Below are 16,928 nucleotides of genomic sequence, written 5' to 3'. Positions count from 1 at the left end.
CACGTCTGAACGATTGTTTGCTCGTGCTAGTTAATGATGCCTCACTCCAAAGGTGAAAGGAAAGCCCTCTGCAGGACAGTCCCACGAAGAGTGCCGACTATGCAGTTGGTCTGCACGCATGGACATCCTGCAGCCGAAGAGCTAAAACAAATTCCATCCACATAGTCGGGTGGCACCTGCTGACACAGACTCCCACTATCACATTTGTCAAGCAATGAAGCAGAGCGTCAAAAGAAGCAAGCGCTTTGCAGCAGAGGCGAACGTCATTAGATGCGAGACTGTTGAACATCTTCACAATATGTTCAATATAGAGCAACTTGCCCAAGGCACTATGTTGTCATTTACTGCATATTTTTCTGAACCACATTCAAACTCGCATGTTGTGCCACGTTGTGCATCATCGAGGGCTAATAATGAATTTGAAATGAAAACTGACTGGAATACTTTTACATTATTCTGACTATGCTATCTGCATAGGCGATTTTTTTTAAAATTTTGTATACGGTTGAAATGCATGATAATGAAATTCTCGTGAAAACTATATATTTTCTTATCCTTGGCAAACGCCTGAAGGATTTAATCGATTTCTTACCTCTTGACTATAAAATGTCGCTGTACTACAATCGTGCATCGAAAATTAACCCCGCGTATTACCTTCTTGCGCAAGGCTATCAGGCTCCAAAATACGCTTAAATACGATTGCTTCGCACTAAAATACCACCATATTACCCTTATGTGGGCGCTGCCGTTTTTGTTTACAAAAATAGCCAAGCGCCGGAAGTGATTCCGTCGCAGGAAACAAGTCATGGCTGCTATTTTCTTTGTTGATTGCCCCTTTGAAGCGTGGCGCATGTTGCTACTGACATGATGGTTTTTGCACACCCAGTCAAGTGCGTAATGTGCACTTTGGTGAGAAAAATGCAGCAAAAATAAGGAAATCCATGTTCCACCGACGTATGGTGCTTGAGATAGCGGCTGCTAGCTTGTAGTGCCACGCATCAGGCTATGATTGAGTGATCGTCCAGGAATAGGCATCCCGTGCTTCAAGAACGTTGGTTTTGGTGCCACTTGACATCACCTGTGGATTTGGCGCTGGACATAGATTCGCATGAAAGGGCTGGACGCGTTCGGCGCCTACGGGGGACAGTGTGCGTTGGAGAAATACTGCTGTATGCGTGGAGCGCTGTTGCTCTGCATCTGTTGCCGGGTTACGCCAAATCTCCCAAAAGTGATCGTATCTCCGAAAGCAATTGATCGAGAATACTGCTCCACGGCAGTGCTGCCACTACTGATCGACGTATGCGGTGCACTTTGTACTGTCGGCAGTACAGTTATATATCCTCAAGCAAAGCTTGCCAATATAGGCCAATGGAATTTTGAGAGTAAATTTTCATTCCGCGACGCATTACCTATCTGTGCTGTCTCATTTCCTAATAACGAAATTCTCGTGAAAGTGAACTTTTTCACATTCCCCACGGATTTTGTTATTGCGAGGTTCAGCTGAAGTCTTGAAAAAGAACACCCCGTATAACTAACTTTATGTAATCTGTCAAGTTTTTACATTGAGATTCCATTACTGTCTTCAAATATTGAGGCTTAGAGGTGACACTTGTGCTCCCGTTCCCAGGCGACTGTTTGCCTGGCTGTTTGGAAGTGATGGATCGTCAACTGTCGGCATTGTGCCATCGCCCGAGTCTGCAGGATCGTCTGAGCCATCGTCCTCCCCTGTGCCCGACTCTCCAGAACCTGCACAGGCAACCTACTTTCACATGCATTCAAGTGCCCTCCTCTTGGAAGCCATTAAGTGCTTGTTCAGTGTAAGTGGATTGGTTATCAATGTGACTTCACCAACTTTGGGTGTATCTAACAGAATATGTGGGCTGATCCTGAAGGTAGTTCAGACTAACACAGCGTCTCAAGTACTACCTGTCACAAGGGAAGAATGCAAGAAACTAGCATGAGGTGCATGCACTAGATGCTTCAGAGGAAAGTAGTTATATAATATAGTTATGTTTATTGTATTACATGTAATTTCAGTGTCTTGTTATATATATATATATGTCTGTGCATGCTTGCATCATGTTGGGCTTTGTTCTTGCATATTTGCAGCCTTCAACGTCCAGGTCGCCTGTTCTCAGCAGCAACTTTTCAGTCTTTTGGCCGTACAGGATTCTCGTCTCACTCATGGACAAGCCAGAAACGAATTTCATACTCGACGACATTCTAATCGACGTGTTCAGGTGGGATTCCCTTGCTTTATGGAAACTTCTAACGTGCAAACTTCTAACATGCAAAACTTTCACTCTGGTACATGCTTTTCTGCCAAATAAACCTATTGATGGTGCGTTATTGTCAGCCGATAGTTTCATGAAACAAGGGATATTTTGTCTTTGTCATGAGTGCCAAGTTTCTTATTCTTTTTTTGGGGCCCCTGAGCAGGTTGGTCCAGGGTAAACAAACTTGATATGTAGGTTAACCTGTAACAATAGTGTGTGCGATATTTATTAAATTTATGTATGTCACGAAAACAACTGAAAACTTTAATGAAAGCCCACCTTAGAGCTGCCTGCCTGAATATTAATCTAGCTTTGCATGAGAGTTCTTCAGGCAAGAAATCCAAAATGTAAAAAAAAAGAAAAAGAGAGAAAGGAACATACTTCAGGGCATGAATAAAACCGAGTTATATCCCCTTCTGTCATGAATAGGGGTGGACTGGCAATAAGTGCCAAAGTTGCAGTAATTTCATTCCCAATCATTGAAGACTCAATAAAGTCAAAGTAGTTGCATGATGGTTTGTGTATTTCCTATTTAATTTTTGTGGCTCCAAAGTAATTAAATATTGCAATTTTGCATTTTTTTCATAAAAAGAATTGTTGCCAGCTCAAAGCACATGTGACGCAAGCTAAATATTGGTCACAGGCCTTACAGAAGGGGAAAAAAAACTATTCTTTGTATGTTTCTGATGGAACACTGCATATCAGACATCCTGTCAAGCGTGATATAGTGCCTTGACCAAGGTGATCACATGTATCTGCACATTGAAGTGAAATAAACCACACTGAGTACACAGAGTGGTTCCATTAACCCATATTTCATGGTCCATGGTCTATTCCTGGCCACCACTGTCCAGAAATGGCAAAAGCACGTTGCAAACACAAATGTGTATACTGTAGTTGAAGGGAAAGGGTAATGAAGTCTAATGTGTTGTCAACCTTTGGGAAAAGGGAGTAGGATATCCATTAAAACTTGAGCACATAAAAACATGCTCAACAGTCTGATTGTGGCATCCTAATTTCCTTCTTCTCTCGTGTGGAATGTCAGGTCCTTGTACATTGAGTGCAATCTGGGGACTGTGACCAAGTCCCATCAGGAAAAGCAGACCAACCGGAGCAACTTTGAGCTGATTAAGACTGCCAACCTGCTGTTCAGCTCCCTGGAGCCGAACTATCTCTGGGAGTACGTGCACAAGTGCTTCCAGTGTGCTTGCGAGAATGCATCATCATCTGCCGGACAGGTGCCTCCCGTGGCTAAGTGCAGTGATGGAAGCAGGGTGGTTCATGTTGGTGCCGGACAGCCATCGCTAATTGAAGTGTGCGTCCTGTCAGAGTTTCTCCTGGAAGTCATCTCATTGGTAAGAATTAGAAAAAAGATTACATTCTTGGGTTGAGACATGCTATAGTGGGGCACTGCAGATTAATTTTGACCTCCCGGTGTTCATTAACGTGCACCTAAATCTATGTACACTGGCATTGTTGCAATTCGTCCCATCAAAACGCAGCCGCTGTGGCCAGTATTGAACCCACAACCTTGAGCTCAGCAGCAGGTGAACGCCATAGCTAGTGAGCTACCGCGGCGGGGTTCATTGGCAAGAATACTGAACACGCATGTGCGTTGCGATGAAGCCAAACTTAATGTGGCAATTCTGCAAGCTATTTCTCAAGTGGCTTTGAAACAATACTGTTGTACTGACTGCTTGTTAGTGCCGCAGCATCTAGCTTATGGTCATTGATGATTCTGGATGTTGTATGGTATTTATGCATGCTGGTTTTTGAGGCATAAAGAAGAATAAAGCCGTGATGCACCAGACACGAGGTTAGCAACAGGCAACAGTAAATATTTTGAGATTACACGAGCTTAGAATTAAAAGGCCAGACTTAAATACTGTTGTCTGGTATGCAAAAGCGTTTTATCCTAGGGCTGGAGGTTAAGGCATGATACGATCTCGACTCCAAAAGGCAAGCTTTGCACCTTAAAAAAGCTTTAAAAATTGCTGGTCCATTTACTGTGCACTCTGCTCAAGTCGGTCCTTCCAAATCTGTATTCTCTGGTTTGGCTTAACAAAATCTGATAATCAGTAGGAAACTAAATACACCTGATTTGTTCAGTTCGTCTGGGAATTCAGGTAATTATGGTTTGTCCAAAAGGGACGCTACTAGTAACTTGTCTCTTTCCCAAAAATTTAAACATATATCTGGAATGTTTATCTTGTTTGTTCAATCTGTCTGCTTGCTCTACTTTTTGTTTTTATCTTTTACTTCCAGGACACCTATGTGGAAACTGAGAACCTCCCAACTCTCCTGCAGAAGGTCGCGAAAGATCTAGAGCGGTACTGCAGCTTGCTCTCGCCCGAGGAGCTTAACGCTGCTCTGCTTCTTTGCTCAAGGCTTCTTTCGAAGGTGCAGCCGACGACCATGCACCCCAACACTTCCTGCACAGAGCCTGCCTGTTCGCTCGCCGACTCGCACATTACCAGTCGCCAGCCGACGTCATTGGATAAGCAGTCGGCATCGTGCGAAGAGGAGCTCTCTCTAGCGAATCTCATTTCCAGCTGTACCTCGTCCTTTCAGCACCTGTTCCTCCGCTTTGTTGAGCTCTGGGTGCTTGCCGATGCCGATGCCGTTCTGCGCCAGTTTGCCGCTGTGCTCATCTCCAAGAGAGCAAAGAAAGGTGAGTGTAAGCTCTATATTGCCATTAGCTTTGGCTGCCAAAGCTATATCTGTGGACAGTCGACTTTCGTTAATCGATCCTGATGGAACTGACAAAATTGAACGAATTAGCCTGTGGGTTGAATTAAGGATGCAGGAAAAACTTCGAAACAAAATGCTGATTTATTTGGCAGTATTTGCTTGATTCTAACATGCCCACACACCAAATGCACCCTTGCTTTCTGTGTGTGTTAATTAAAGGGGCACTGAAACTCATTTTGAACATAGTAAGAAAAGGTTGGTCGTTCGTAAAGGCTGCTGTAAACATGGGAGCCAGATATTACTGCACTGCATGCAGGATGGAATTTACAGTATCGTGGCATAAACGGCAAAACATTGCTTGCTCTCATTTCTGCATTGCTGTCATGCAGTGTCATCGAAATCAGCTGGACCCACCAACGCGATTCGCTGATTTTGTGATCATAAGAGCATCCTCAGTTATACATAATTGCTAATTTTGAGGTAAATAAATGATAAACAGCAGATATGTCTGTGATCTCAGAAAGACAGAAAAACCACTTCATTTTTGTGCTGCACATAGCTGCATCAGCTACACGTGGCCTCTGAAGTGGCGGTGGCGTGCTGCATAGCGTAGTCTGCTGAGGCTGCCATGGGGTGCCGCGACGACTCCTTTTGCCACTGCAACACTCAGCTTTTGGCCAGGGCTTCTTTTGCTGTGTATTTTCCAGCATGGCAGCAGAGGCGAAAAGAGAGAGAAAGCCAGATATAGGTGCGATAACTCTACTCAGAGTTGGATTAGAAAAATGTTTGTTGCATGAGGTTCGAGAGATGACAGCCTTTGGTACTAATGCCATTCTGTGATTAAAGCTCCTAAACGAAATATAAATCTAATGCTCACTTGATCCTTTAGCAAGAAAATTGGTCAGGGGTCTAATATGTGTTGCACAGTGACAGCCAGTTTTCTATAGTCACCTTCGCTGCAATACAGCCGTGTTATGCGGCAAAGCATAAGAATGGTCAGACGGAAAATAGGCTTTTTCGACATGATGTGTTCAACACATGCACTCTCCGCTAAGCTCTGTCGAGGCAGATGGTGCCAGTGACCTGCCGTGGTTGCTTAGTGGCTTTAATGTTGCGCTGCTAGGCACGAGGTTGCGAGATCAAATCCCGGCCACTGCGGCCGCATTTTGACGGGAGAAATGCAAAAACATCCATGTACTTAAGAGGAAGCCTTAGCTCGGGTGCTCCTACCTAGATACAGTTAAAAGAATGAATTTTTCTAGGCAACCACTACACCAAACAGGACGAGGTTTGTTGCATTTAAAAGGAAAACTTGAAATCTAGTGACAATTTTTTACTAAAAATTGGCAAAAATCGCAACTTTTCAAAAAACGAAACCATCAAGTTTGCAACTCCGTAACTCAGCAATGAAAAATGAAAATTGCATCACATAGTACATCTAAAGCGCACAAAATTGATATTTTACACTTTAATCTAAAAAAATTTTGTAATGTGTATATACAGGTTTTGCCAGAACCCTTGTACACAACATAAATAATTATGTAAGACGTAAAATTATTTATAAATTTGTCCACTTTCAATGATCTAATGGGTGCCGTTTACAGAACCGCGATACTTCTTCTTGACGGAGAGCTATTAATTTGTAAACTTCGTGCTTTATTTTCGGACTTTCGAAATTCCACTTTACAGTTACTAGAATTCTTCTCTCTCAAATGCAACAAATTTCATTAAAAACGGTCCAGGGGTTATCTCGTAAGTGTTTTTGTGTTTTACATGCATTTGAATAGGCCACGTAGGAGTTGGGCCCGAGCTAAAGCTTCCTCTTAAGGTGCACGTTAAAGAACCTCAGGTGGTCAAAATTAATCCGGAGTCTCCCACTGTGGTGCACATAATCAGATCGTGGTTTTGGCATGGGAAATCCCATAATTTAATTTTCTTTAACAGATGCTACCAGTAAAGGGGTTGCTATTGGAGTCACTGGTGCGTGCGTAAAGGTGTGTGCGTGCTGACTGGTCAAGTTTGAATTAACCAGCAAAAGCCAATTTTAGTATCAATATAACGAAAGTTTGTACCCATAGAAATGCATGGGTGGCAGCTGGGACCTTCAGTGTGGATCAAATTAATGGAAGTGTACTCTTGTTGGTTTTATGCAGCAAGTTCTTCAGAAGTAATTAACATTGTTTACATGGTTAACATGTTTGGTTGATTCTGCATGCTTGCTCCTTTTAAACCTTTTTATCGGGGTGAGTTATGTTGGCAGTTGGTATAAGGAGCTCAGATGCTGCAGTTTTTCTTTAAAAAAAGCAAGTAGTAGTAGTAGTAGTAGTAGTAGTAGTAGTAGTAGTAGTAGTAGTAGTAGTAGTAGTAGTAGTAGTACAAGTAAACAGCAGCAACGGCAGTGGCAGCGGCAGGCCTTGTTTGCAAAGGCACGCCATTGTTGGCATGAAGGCATGATGTAGAGGACCATTATACACCATGAATGCAGCTGGAGAGCCTCTACGACAGCTGTTGGTGTCATTCATAGATGATGCACAAGTGTTCATTTTCCCTTGTGACACCAGACTATGCCACAAAAGTAAGATTCGGTCAAACTAGTGGTACAAAGGACCATGGTTAGGCAGAATTTCAGAAGATTGAAGAGAACAGCACAGTGGAGAAAGTGGGGGGAACGGGGAGTATGGAGAGGATAGCATTTGTTTCCGCCACAGAAGGGGACCACCCTGGCACAAGTTCTCATTTCACCACCAAGCACTGTTTCTTTCGTAGTCTTCTCTTTCCCTTTTCCCTCGGTCGTCTTCGTGCATACATCATCCTAGTCTTTCTTTATTTCTTTGGTCGATTGCAGATGACAGGGAGAAAGAATTGCATGGGCTGCTACAACAGTGTTTGCTCCAGGAAGAAGGTGGCGACCCATATCAAAGCATCGAGCTGCCGCAAGTGCCTCCCAGGCCAGTGGAGAACACAGAGGTTCCACAGATCAAGCTAGATGTGCAGCCTGGCTTTAGCAAACTGAAGGGCACATATGCTACCCTTTGCCAGCTACTTGTGGAGCTGTCCTCATTCCCAGCATCTCTGGGTACACTCAAGGCCATCTTCTTTGACGACGACTCTCCACGTGAGTTTCGTAAATGCGTAAGGTACAATGCAACTGTACACCTGTCGTCAATAAACCAGGCATTATGTGAAAAAAAAGTTAATTTCTGTGTTCAGTAGAGATTGGGTGGATGCCCTGCGAAGCGACGACCACCAGACCCCGCTCCGGGCAGTCCAGAGGGCTCACGAAAGGGCGTAGGCTCACGGCTTCCCGTCCCAACGTGGGTGCGGCCCGCGACCCCTGCCGACCACTAAACCAAGAGTGGGTGGGGAGGGGTCCCTTAGAACTCAATGAAGCTATTTCCTCCTCCTCTCAATGCCTTTTAATATAACCTGAAACTGAAGACTGCATGCAAAAGTTGTGGCACATTGGTTGATTTCAGGTTGTCAGTCTGAATATGCCATAAACCTTCGTTTTTTCTTTTTTCCCCTTGCAGAATGTCTGGCTCGCATAGTTTTGTTTACAACTGTACATGTTCATTGATCACAGGTGTACATGTTGGGCTTTGACATGATAGGCAATTGAAATGTTGCTTTGTAGAAAAAGCTACCTGGTTTTTGCTATTGTGGCATAGTTGGCTAGTATTTGCTGCTGAACATAAGTGTTAAACAGAAGGTCAGAGAATTCTAAGGCACATATTTTTGTGATGCAGCTGTTGGGACATTTCATCTTCTGACCCTGCATGTTCAATAGAACTTGCTTTGTGTGGTTTGAGCGGCCTGTACTACCCTCAGTAGCACTGGTGCTTGGTACTCAATACACTATACTGACTAGACGTACTTGACACTGCAGACACGGTGCCTTAGCAACTTGTTATGCTCAAGCTGATGTGCTCAGTTCTTTTTCTGCATTGTGGTCCACACGAAGTAGCATACTGCCATTAACCTCTTGCTTGATTAGCTCATGTAATCATGGCTTTTGCATTGGTTGTTGCAGTTAATTTCTTTACCTTGCATTTCTCGCTTATTCTTTTCTACTTGGTCTGAATGCAAGCACTGCATCATAAATAAGAGTAAAATCTCAATGTGGCCCCTGGTCATGGTGCTTGTGTGCAGATAGCCCAAATGAAGAGTTCCTCCCTGTTTGGCTGCGGCAGCTGCTAATGCTGTCCTGCTTCGTGGAAGACCGTGACCTTCTGCTGCAGACCCTTGCCACGGTGCTCGATTTGCTGGGCCTTGCCAGAACAGCAGCCGTGGCCCTGGAGCCGTCTTTGCGTGATGGAAGCCGCATGCTTTCTCCAGGCAGCCAGGTGTGCTACTACACCATCTTGTCATTATCTGCTAATTCTATAATGGCAGTTACGACACTGCTATATTGTGAAATTTTCAAGGTCAGCGCACCGGGCGAGCTTTACCAAGAAGTGAAGAGCCTCCTGCTTCACGTCACATTAGAGGGGGGGGCCAAGATAGGGCTGCCTAAAGGAATTGGGAGAGGGGAAACAGACTACTGTCACCTCGCTTCCCTGTTATTATAAATGGTGCCTTCTTACTTGTACTGTTAGACGAGACTCGTGGCTGCAGCTCCCTTGTACCTGTTCCTAATTCTGCACGGTGGGCCACAGATGTCCTTGATTACTTTGACCACACTGACATTCAATCATAGTAAACCAAAAATCAGCTCTTTCTCCTAGTGGCTTCATTTCTTTTGAGAAAGGGTTACATCCAAGAAAAATTTGCAGCCTTGTGTACAGCCTGCAAGCTCCTGTGGCAGGTATGGATTGAGAAATTCCACTTTCGCTTCCCTGCACAATTTTTACAGGCCACTCTGGCTATGGTGGTCGTGCCAATGGTGCGTCCAGGGGACCTGCGTGTGATTCTTGAACGCACACACTTTGTGGGCCTGGCGGCGAGCCGCCTCTGGCGCTTGCTGGAGCCAGGGGCCAGTGACCTGCACCTCCGAGCTGTGGAACTGCTGCAGCTCCTGAACAACCTGACGCCTGAGCAGGACGGTTCCTGTGAAGATGTCCTGTGCCGGGCACTGGCCAGTGAGAATGACCAGGTATGCCATGGCCAAGGTTAGGAGAGGGAAGCCACTTGGGCTGTTACTTCTCTGGAATGCCAGCGAAGTGCAGGCCGTGTGCTTTCAAGTAAACCAAAAGTCCAGAGCATGTGTGTATGTGCACAGTACAGAGAACTAATAAGTACAAGAAGCCATGTCACACTTTGTCTAGCACTTTGCCCCACCCACACCTGTATTACAATGCGGCTATCCTTTTTTCTGCACTCCTTAGAAAACCACTGCTTTTGGTTCTTTCTTTGTCTTTCCTTTCCTGCTTCTCACTTTATTCCACTGGCTCTGCCTAACTTCTTTGATTGGGATATCATAAAACCATTCCAATATGTTTTTATTCCAAATCCGCCATTAGCCCTTTGTGATAAGTCAATGGCTGGAGCCCAGGCCATAGGGTCATGGCGACTGCCCGTATGGGCACTGCTCGAGCCATTCTAATCGTGAATTTGGAATAAAAACAGATTGGAATAGTTTCGTTATTCCAGCCCATGTGTTGTGTACTGTAGTACTGACCACAATGGTTGCCCCCTTGCTTGAAGTACTTCTCTCGGTGCTCATACTTTGCTTGTTTCTTTGTGATGCAGTCAGAAGCAATTTTATTTTTTCTATCATTGGGGTGAAGGTACAATGATAAACAGGGAGCTGCTCTAACAATTTCAATGCTGTAGGTACATCTGGGAATATTCAACAGCTGGCTTTTGTAAACACACTGTGGTGGCTCACTGGTTATGCTATTTACCGCTAAATACAAGGCTTTGTGATTGATTCTTGGCTGCCACCGCTTTATTCATATTGGTGGAGTTGCAAAAACTCTTGAGAACATCATGCAGTTAAGATTAAACCAGAGGTCTTTCCTATAATACCTCTCACAGCCATTTTCTGTTACTTCAGAATGCTAAATCAATCAATCGATCAGTTCCTGTAACTATTGTAAAGGAATGACAACACAACCTCACTCGCAGCACATGGGTAGATTGTTCACTTTCTCTGCGGGTCGAATCTAGCACTAATTTTTTTTACATTTTAATATTTTTGTAGGAGCAGACAGATGCCCAGAAGAGGTTTGCCATTCTCTGGCATCTGAGCAGAGACCTCAAGTTCAAGTCTACTCCATCAAACCTTGTTCGTCCATTTGACAGGTAGGGTTCTTTGTGCATCTTTCTGTAACCAGTACGAGTGTGGCCTTCTAGCTAGCTTGAACCTGGCACCACTGACTTTCTAGGGGATTCACCATGCTATCTGAGCTATCCAGGGGGCTAGCAGGCAAATGAGAAATGCCATATTTGAATAAGTAAATATCTTGTAGCCCTTGTGTTACTTCAGTGCATGAAGACCCCTCAATCAGTCGGAAGAATTCAAGAGAGTCAAAAGCAAATCCAAATCAAATCAAATCCAGAGCCCACCAATACAGCATCTCTTCCCATTGCCCTTGTGCTGCTTCAGGATGTCAAACCCATTCAATCAGTCAATCAATGAATTAAAACAATCGGAAGTTCACCAGGTGGTTGAAATGAATCTGGAGCTCTCTCAGCTGTGGCATCTGTTAGAGCTACTAAGTCGGTCATTAAATCAGTTGCTTCCCGAAATAACCGGGGTGGCTTAGTGGTTACAGCGTTTGCAGTGCTAAACACCAGGTTTTGGACTTGGTTGCTTGCTGCAGTGGCTGTATTTTGATGGGTGCGAAATGCAGTAGCAGTCATGTAGCATGCTTTGGGTGCACTTAAGGGACGCCAGGTGTTTGAAATCAATCAATGATTGAGCATCTCGCCTAGCCCACTGCTGCTTTGGAAACTACCACAATTAGGTTTTGATTGCTTCCTGATAATTTCTGTGCCAGGTGCCTGTTCCAGATGCTGCACAGCCTGAGTAGGCCTTCTGGGATGCAGAGGGCAGCAGCCCAGGTCTGGCTGAATCACTCGCTCATGCGAGGGGACTTGGCGCGGCTGCTGGAGCCTGCCATGATGGTGCTTCTGCACCCAGACACTGCTCGAATCTCGGTGCAGCATGTGAGCGTGCAAGCAGGAGCTGCCACTACGCCTGCAGCGGTGACAGCAGATTCCACCCCGGTAACCACCCGCGACGACACCAATGCGGAGGGCCGAATCTTCGCCATCAGCAGCGTTGGTGGAAATGTCATTTACCACGTGGACAAGTCCAAGGTGACAGCTCTCACTGCTGGCAACACTAGCGTTGTCACGTCTTTGCACCCTGAGAGGAAAGTGCTGGCACTGACTTCCATCGTTGGACCTGAGAAGGGAAACGGTTCAAAGGTCAGCATCAACCTGTTGTTGCATTGCCACACAGTTTGTTTTCTTCCTGTTTTCAGTATAGCGATCTCCAGTGGACTGTAAAATGAATTGTTACTTTATTATTGCAGGTTGTGACTCGCAGCTCAAATGTAGACATGGAATTTCCCCCAGCACTTGAGTCTTTGCATCAAATGTCATTGTTCATCAATCCATTTGGTTCACTGACCTCATTATCAAGCGACTGTGGTCTGGACTCTTACAGCTACGACCCTCCCGATCTCTCCAATGCCACACGCATTGATGGTGCTGCCCTCCGCAAGAGTTCGTTCGATGAGTCGGATGAGCCAAGCACCAAGGAGGACCTCTCACACAATGTGGTGTGCTCTATACTCGACGAGATAATTGACCTCGCTACTTCATCAGAACTCAAGGAGCCCCTTGACACCACTGCCCAGAACTTGTTCGGTGAAGATGCAACTCGACTGGATGCCACTTCCAACACTCCTTCGGGGCAAATCACTTCCCACCCCCTGCACACGCACCTCTTGCTGTATTGCCAAGTATTCGATTCGCAAAAGACTCTGTATGCACTCACGGTGTTAAAGACAATTATAGAGTCAAACCCACGTGTGGCATTGTGCAGCATGGCAACCACGAGCGTGAGCAGCTCGTTGTCACAGCGCGGTGCACAGCTGCAGACTTTGCTCGCTCGTCATCGCAAGTCCGTATTTGGCAACAACTTTCACGGCGAGCTGGCACCAGAGGCACTGTCAGGCTACCGCAGCAGCATGTTTCTGGAGGTGCTAGTATCAGCCTGCCTGTACTTTGTACGGAGTTACTACCCAAGTCTGCCACAGACACACCTAACACCTGCAGAGCTGTCTGGAAACCGGGATGTGCGGTTGCTCTGTTGTGAGCTGTTGCGGCTGGTTTTCTCGGAGCTCGTTGCAGTTGTACGGGACAGTGGCCGCAGTTTTGCCGTATACCTCAATGACCTGCTCACTCGATGCAAAGTTCAGAAGGCTCTTCTGCACTGCCTCGTAGCGTCTGTGTACAGCTTCGAGAAACCATATTCAGAAAACGACAATGCTCTGACAGTTCGCATCATTGAATTCAACGAGAAGATATCCAATGGCGAGGGATTGGCAGAGGATTTTCAGGAAACGTTCCAGGTTGGTGGTGCTCACACTTTGTTTGTTTTCTTGCTGGTGTTAGCCACCTCTTTTTTGAGACGAAATAAGTGTGACAGTGTTTCAGCTTTGAGTATTGTTCACATTAGCCTGTATGACACTGGTTAGCATGCGTAATGGAAACCTTTGTGGTAAATATAGTACTAGGATGTGTGCACAAATAGCCATTTCTATACCTTTGCCTTCCTTGGCAAAGGTATAGACTTTCTAGTGTGTGGTGATTTGGCTTCCCGTATTCTTATTTCCTTGTGGTTCAGTTCAATTTAGAGCCATCGTTTCTGTGCCTCCAAGTTGCTCTCAGTGTGCGCACATTATGCTCTCTACAAGTTATTATCGCATAATTGTGAACACATATGCACAGACGTGTCTTAAGTCAACAGTAATTGCTTCTAAGTAGCATGTTGAACAGGTATGTCAGGTCTGACATTGTCAACAGCAGTGCTAAGCCGCGTGTTTGATGGAAATCAGTAAAATTTAAAATAATTTACCTGCTAATTTTGCTTTACAACACAAGGTCAAAAACATAAATGTTAGTCTGACAGTTACCAGGAGGCCTGTCTTCCTCAGTATTGTGCTTTGTTGTCGCAGCTTTAACCTTGTTTTTTGAGGATTGAGACTTCAGCTATATCTACATGTTGAAGCAAAAAAGTTAAAAATTTGTTCAAGTTTATTTGAAGCGAACAACCTAGGCACCGTATAAGAATGTTGAGGCTGCTTCTGTTTTGTACAATAACAGAATTCAGGACAAGGGGGAGATATGGACTATCAGTGGAAGAACTAGGGGAGCTTCGGCCTAGAGCCAGCATTTTCACAAACGGACTTAATAATATAATAACCTTTTATTTTTTTCCATCAACGTGATGGGGGAGGCAAGAGAAAAAAAGCTGAAACAGACTTGTCTTGGTCAGGTTCTTGTTGAACTGTTACTCTCGTTGAGGCTTCCCTTGTTTGTCTTCTGTTAGTAACATAAGAGAAGGGTTAGTACTGAATAAATAATAGTGCTGTGCTCAGCATTTCTTCTGGTTTTTCTTTACCTGTTCCAGGTTTACTTGCTCCAGTTGATTGCAGCCCTTATTGTGTTTGAGGAGAGAGTCACTTCCCAGATTGGAGACGACAGTCATCCAGGTCACAAGCCTGCCAATGAGAAGGCAGCACCTAAGATGCGGTTTCAGCCACAGATGTCCACACTGCGATATCAGCACAGTGCGTCCTTTGTCTTGAACTCAAAGCCAATTTTGCAAACAATTTTGAAAGTCTGAAAGCAGTCTCGAATCCGAAACCAGTTTTGTAGCAGAACGCATGCATGTACATGTCATTAGCAGCTAACAAATAGACTTAACTAGGATTTAAAGGGGCCCTGAAGCACTTTTTTAACTAATAATAGAATGGCTTCACTATTAAAGTATGTCGTCCCGCAAATCTCATGCCGCAAACATTTTTCAAATTCAACTGTTAGTCAAGTTATCGCACCCGTACTTGGCCTTCTCTTTTTCGGCTCCGCTAGCACACTGGAAGCTACATAGCAGAGAAGCCAAGAGGGCAAAGCTCCGCCAATCGATGGGTGTCGCAGCCGCAAAAGGGCTCGTCGCAGCACTTCGTGGTGGCTGTAGCAGACTATTATGCGGCAAGCCACTGCCATCTCGGTGGCCACGCGCAGCTGACGCAGCTATGCACAGTGCAACGATGAAATAGTTTTTGTGTCTTTTTGAGATGGCAGACATGTACAGTGAACTCTCAAGACGAACTCGGTTAAGCCGAATTCTCACATATAATGAAAACATGGGAACGTTTAGTTTTCCATAGACTCTTAATATGAATTGCCTCAGACTTGCTGTTGGGTTAAGACGAATATTCGGAGTGACCGCCACTGCTACCGATCCTGCTGGCTAGATAGGGTGCCTTGATGCGCTGTGCCTGGGTGCGCATGCATCAAGGCACCCAACTGGAGGCCTGCGGTGCTGATCACCCATGGACGGGGGTGAAGACAGGGAGAAACAAAAAGCAGTGATGTCATAAACGCGGGTGATGTGCAAGCGTATGGGTACTGTAGCGCACACGAAGCTATCAGCCCTCGGTGTGCCTGGACTGTCTGCACCGCAGGTCGTTTTCAATACGGCTCGCATGACCATGGTGTCAGCGTGCACAGGCAAACATGAACAAATCACACTTGATGACCGCAGACACTTGCTGTCAAAGCACTGGCGTGAGGAATCTCAAGGCAGCAGTGAGTGAAGTAACTTTTGCGCTGTCTGTCATGTCAACGCAAACTGAGCGACGAGAACAAAGCATACACAAAGCTACGAGCTATCGGCCCACCTAGACTGTGCCCTCAAAGCAGATAACTTTCAAAATAAAGCCCGTGTGACTGCATGTGACAAAAGACTGCGCGCTTTCCCATCCCATTTTCCTCCTTTGCGCGCATGAGGTCGAGCCACCATTGTCGATTCATCGTTGCACACTTTCGCTTCCACACACAGCGTACAGTGCACGAGGACGATGTAATTGCTAGACGAACCCGGTTCAAAGCCTGTAGCAACTGCCCGAGGAGGTCAGCCCAGTGCGCCTATGCCTATCTTCCTCCTCCGCAACGCTTCGCCTCATTTCTTCCCTACTCAATGTGACCGACTTTCTCTGCATTGCATTGCTTTGCCGCATGCTCAGCACCCTCCTTCGTACTTATGCTAGCTTGGAGCCTGCACCGATGGCCTGTGAGGCTGCAGATGCCTGCTTGAACTCCCTAGTGAACTTTTTCTAGCAGCACGATGGCAGAGAAACTCAACTGCGTCCCGCAAGCTACCTTTACCCAAAGTATATGATGCCTCTACACGCGTTCTCATAAGTGCCTAACAATGGGAGGCTATTAGGTCATTAGGCAAGATGACATGCCATACATCCATCATGGACTCGATGAAACCAAGCAATGGACCACTTGAAAACAGTTTTCTATTAAGTTCAGCTAAATAAATCCTTTTAATTTCATTTTCTCCCAGTTGCAAGTCTTCTTCTTCTTGTAAATGTTCTTCTTGTAAGATGAACTTCTGATCTGATAAGACAAATTTTTAGGTCCCTTCGAGTTCATCTTAAAGGGAGTCTACTGTATATTTTATGATTTAACTCAAAATTAGCAATTATGCATTACTGAGAATGCTGTCGTGAAATCTGCCAATAGCAGTGGGTCCAGTTGCTTTTGATGACGCTGCATGATGGCACTGCGGAAGCAAGAGCAAGTGAGCTTTTGCTGTTTTTGACACGAGATTGCAATTTCCTTGCTGCATGCTCTAGTGCTGCAATATTTGGCTTCCGTGTTCACAGCAGCTTCTACATTGCCAGATTGGCAACGTTCAAAAAATGTTTCAGATCCCCTTTTAACTACTAGTTATGGCTTGCAATGTCAGCGTTGTTTCAGCTGTGTGGCGTT

General features: G+C 45.2%; 1 protein-coding gene across 5 annotated transcripts in view; it reads left to right on the top strand.

The window, feature by feature from the left end:
- The window catches only part of LOC135906235 (protein DOP1A), a 62,681-nt gene that overhangs the window by 15,191 nt on the left and 30,562 nt on the right, over positions 1-16,928 (top strand). For all 5 annotated transcript variants that reach the window (XM_065437529.2, XM_065437528.2, XM_065437532.2 and 2 more), the window contains exons 6-16: positions 1,628-1,817; positions 2,110-2,240; positions 3,322-3,631; positions 4,542-4,947; positions 7,813-8,082; positions 9,117-9,310; positions 9,820-10,059; positions 11,110-11,210; positions 11,909-12,341; positions 12,449-13,492; positions 14,554-14,713. In XM_065437529.2, the coding sequence (XP_065293601.1) occupies positions 1,628-1,817; positions 2,110-2,240; positions 3,322-3,631; positions 4,542-4,947; positions 7,813-8,082; positions 9,117-9,310; positions 9,820-10,059; positions 11,110-11,210; positions 11,909-12,341; positions 12,449-13,492; positions 14,554-14,713 (3,479 nt within the window). The remainder of the gene's footprint in view (positions 1-1,627; positions 1,818-2,109; positions 2,241-3,321; positions 3,632-4,541; positions 4,948-7,812; positions 8,083-9,116; positions 9,311-9,819; positions 10,060-11,109; positions 11,211-11,908; positions 12,342-12,448; positions 13,493-14,553; positions 14,714-16,928) is intronic.

Source organism: Dermacentor albipictus, chromosome 5 (assembly GCF_038994185.2).
Source record: "Dermacentor albipictus isolate Rhodes 1998 colony chromosome 5, USDA_Dalb.pri_finalv2, whole genome shotgun sequence".
NCBI lineage: Eukaryota > Metazoa > Arthropoda > Arachnida > Ixodida > Ixodidae > Dermacentor > Dermacentor albipictus.
The sequence above is the reverse complement of the archived record's forward strand: the minus strand, read 5'-3'. Positions and strand labels throughout refer to the sequence as shown.